This window comes from Rhagoletis zephyria, unplaced genomic scaffold (assembly GCF_001687245.7).
Source record: "Rhagoletis zephyria isolate East Lansing unplaced genomic scaffold, Rhagoletis_zephyria_1.1 Rzeph_scaffold_00222, whole genome shotgun sequence".
NCBI lineage: Eukaryota > Metazoa > Arthropoda > Insecta > Diptera > Tephritidae > Rhagoletis > Rhagoletis zephyria.
Window position 1 is genome coordinate 90,180 of NW_016157306.1, and position 2,500 is coordinate 92,679.

At 35.2% G+C, this 2,500-nt stretch overlaps 1 protein-coding gene across 1 annotated transcript; it reads right to left on the reverse strand.

The window, feature by feature from the left end:
• Positions 1 to 1,445: 1,445 nt before the first annotated feature.
• On the reverse strand, positions 1,446 to 2,500 carry LOC108358203 (uncharacterized). The gene is made up of 2 exons (XM_017609391.1): positions 2,133 to 2,500; positions 1,446 to 2,066 (listed from the first exon to the last, which is right to left on the reverse strand). Exons 1-2 carry the CDS (start codon positions 2,414 to 2,416, stop codon positions 1,907 to 1,909), a joined length of 444 nt encoding a protein of 147 aa, XP_017464880.1. The 5' UTR covers positions 2,417 to 2,500; the 3' UTR covers positions 1,446 to 1,906.

The window sequence follows — 2,500 nt, forward strand, 5'->3', positions numbered from 1 at the left end:
ATATTTCGGATTATGACACGATTGAAGCAAAGGAGCGATATGTGTTATGTACATACATATATAAGAATATGCTTTTTTTAATCTTACCAAGATTTCGAACTCCTCTGTCTCCATTTTCGTAATTCCTTTTCAACAGTTCACGTTCTCCCGATAGATTCCATACGTGGGAATCATGCGATGCGCCCCCGAACCTGCCGTTAACGGCCCTTATCCTCATTTTAAGATCACATATCTGAAAGAAATTTTTTTTTGTTAATAACAATGAAATCTATGTTATTTGTTTATCGAGGCTATCACTGAATTTTCGTGAAATTAATGGAAACGCAACCATTAAATCCGATTCACTCCGAATGCATGCATTGAAAGTACATGTCGCTCATTTGCTGCAAGAGTGTCATAATCGAAAAGTAATTTCATAGCTGTATCGATTAACAATAGCCCATTAGAATAAAATGTGTCCTCATTTTTACTATCACACTCTTGCTGCAAATGAGCGATAGGTGCTACGATTTCCGGTAGATTTGAATTTGGACTACGGTGGATATAGTAATATGACAGTAATAGAGTACTCACCACCATTGCATTTATACTGTGCTTTAGCTTTCGATTAAAAAATAGATGCTCATTGGGTGACGGTCTAACCATTTAGATGTGTGTCCCATCAACCACTCCAATTACTCCTGGGATTCCGGACGTCATATAAAAACTTCTGCTGTAGTGCTACAAAAACATCGATATTTGAAACTATCGACTTTTCGATGTTTTTGCCAATAAAACATCGATAGTATCGATACTATCGCGGTTTCTTGGGAATTTTAACTTTTTGTTTCAAGCTGAAATCCTTATCAATTAACAAGCATAATTTTTGNTCGTTATTCGGTATTCAATGCTTCCCGTAGAGACAAACCATTGGTATTAAATTTTTATATCCAAGCAGAAATGAAATTAAAGTTACGGGTTAATAAAAACTAGATCTGTTTTTATATGTTATTATTTTCCATGATACAAATATTTCAAGGTAAAACCGCTCGCTCAATTCGTCGGTCATCATTTATTTTTTGAAGTTTGTCCACTTTATAAAATTGAAATTTTGTGAGCAACTCAAGTAAAACAAAAAACAAGTATATAAAAATATTCAAATTTTCTTTTATTTGAGAATGGAAGTGATAATGTATTTGTGAGATTGAAAATTTGAAAACATTTTTGTTATGCTAGCAAACTTCAAAAATGTCCAGGCTGTCTCTCAGCGGTTTTACCTTCAAATTTTTATATCATGATTATTTTCAAACATTTAATTAGTTCGACTAATAAAAAAGCCCAAGAAATGGTCAAAAAAAATTTATAGAGCAAAATTTTCTTAAGCAGTACGAAGTTCTTAAGAAATTTGCTAAGCTTTCTACTATGGTTTGCTAAAGTTTGTTTGTGAAGAGTACCAGGCACCCTTGTTTTCAACAGAAATATATGCCCGTTCCATTATTTCGTAAGGAAAAAGTATGACAGCAGGCTGTAAGCTTAAATTTTTTGGTCCTGGTAATAACTTCCCTGAACCCTTATTGGTACGCTTTTGCGTACTGTTAAAGGTTATGAATTTATTACGCTTTAATTTTTATACTTCTTGCCTGCCCCAAATCAGCAACGGATAAACTTTCCAATGATGGCATATCCTCTAAAAACATCGATAGTAAGAAAAACATCGATGTTTTCAAAAAAATATTTAAACATCGATACTATCGATAGTGCTCCGATGTTTTTGCAGCTCTATTCTGCTGTCGTTAATGTTTTCCTCATCAGTCAATGGAAACACTATGTGCTTTGGACACAGCACTTTCTCCATGGCACTAAACACTTCAAGAATGCAACGGGAAGCCGATTGTTGGGCCATCTCTGCGTGACGGTCTTGACCAAACTACTGTTGGTACCCGCCCTGGGCAAGAAACTTCAATGTTGTAGAAACTTTTACAATTTCAGGGATGGCGGTGGACCTTTGGGGAGATTTTAGTTCAGCTTTTATGTTATCCAAAACATATAAAAACGCATTTTTATTGAGCCGGAAGTTTTGGATAAAACTAAATACACATATACATACACTTTTAGTTATAGAGTAACTTTCAAACGCAATAATTTTCGCTCACCTTTTATCGCCCAAGCTCAGTATGTTGGAGTTGTCTCTGATATGCCTCCTCTCAATCCTTTCCTCGTGATAAGTATGATTCCATAACGCCAGAGAATCCATTTTCCAAAAAATTATTGAAATTTCAGCGCTCAAATTGTAATTATTTTCTTTGTTTTGCTCTTGTATTCTTTGACATGTTTGGCTGTGATGCCAACTCAAGCAAGAAGAGACCCGAAAACGAAAAAGCAACACTGTTAGGGATGCGAAAGCAATATAGAGTATCAATTGCTTATCGAATCGCATTTAGTTTTCGAATCGCATCGCCTTTCGTATCGAAATACAGGGTAACCGCCCTGAAAAGAAATGTTCCCTTCGTCTTTGTACGTA

Excerpts from the sequence above, each read along its gene's own strand:
- LOC108358203 (XM_017609391.1), bottom strand. The coding sequence starts at position 2,416 with ATGCGATTCGATAAGCAATTGATACTCTATATTGCTTTCGCATCCCTA. Across the intron at positions 2,067-2,132 it reads CTGAGCTTGGGCGATAAAAG|TTTTATCCAAAACTTCCGGC; the intron begins GTGAGCGAAAAT and ends ATGTGTATTTAG.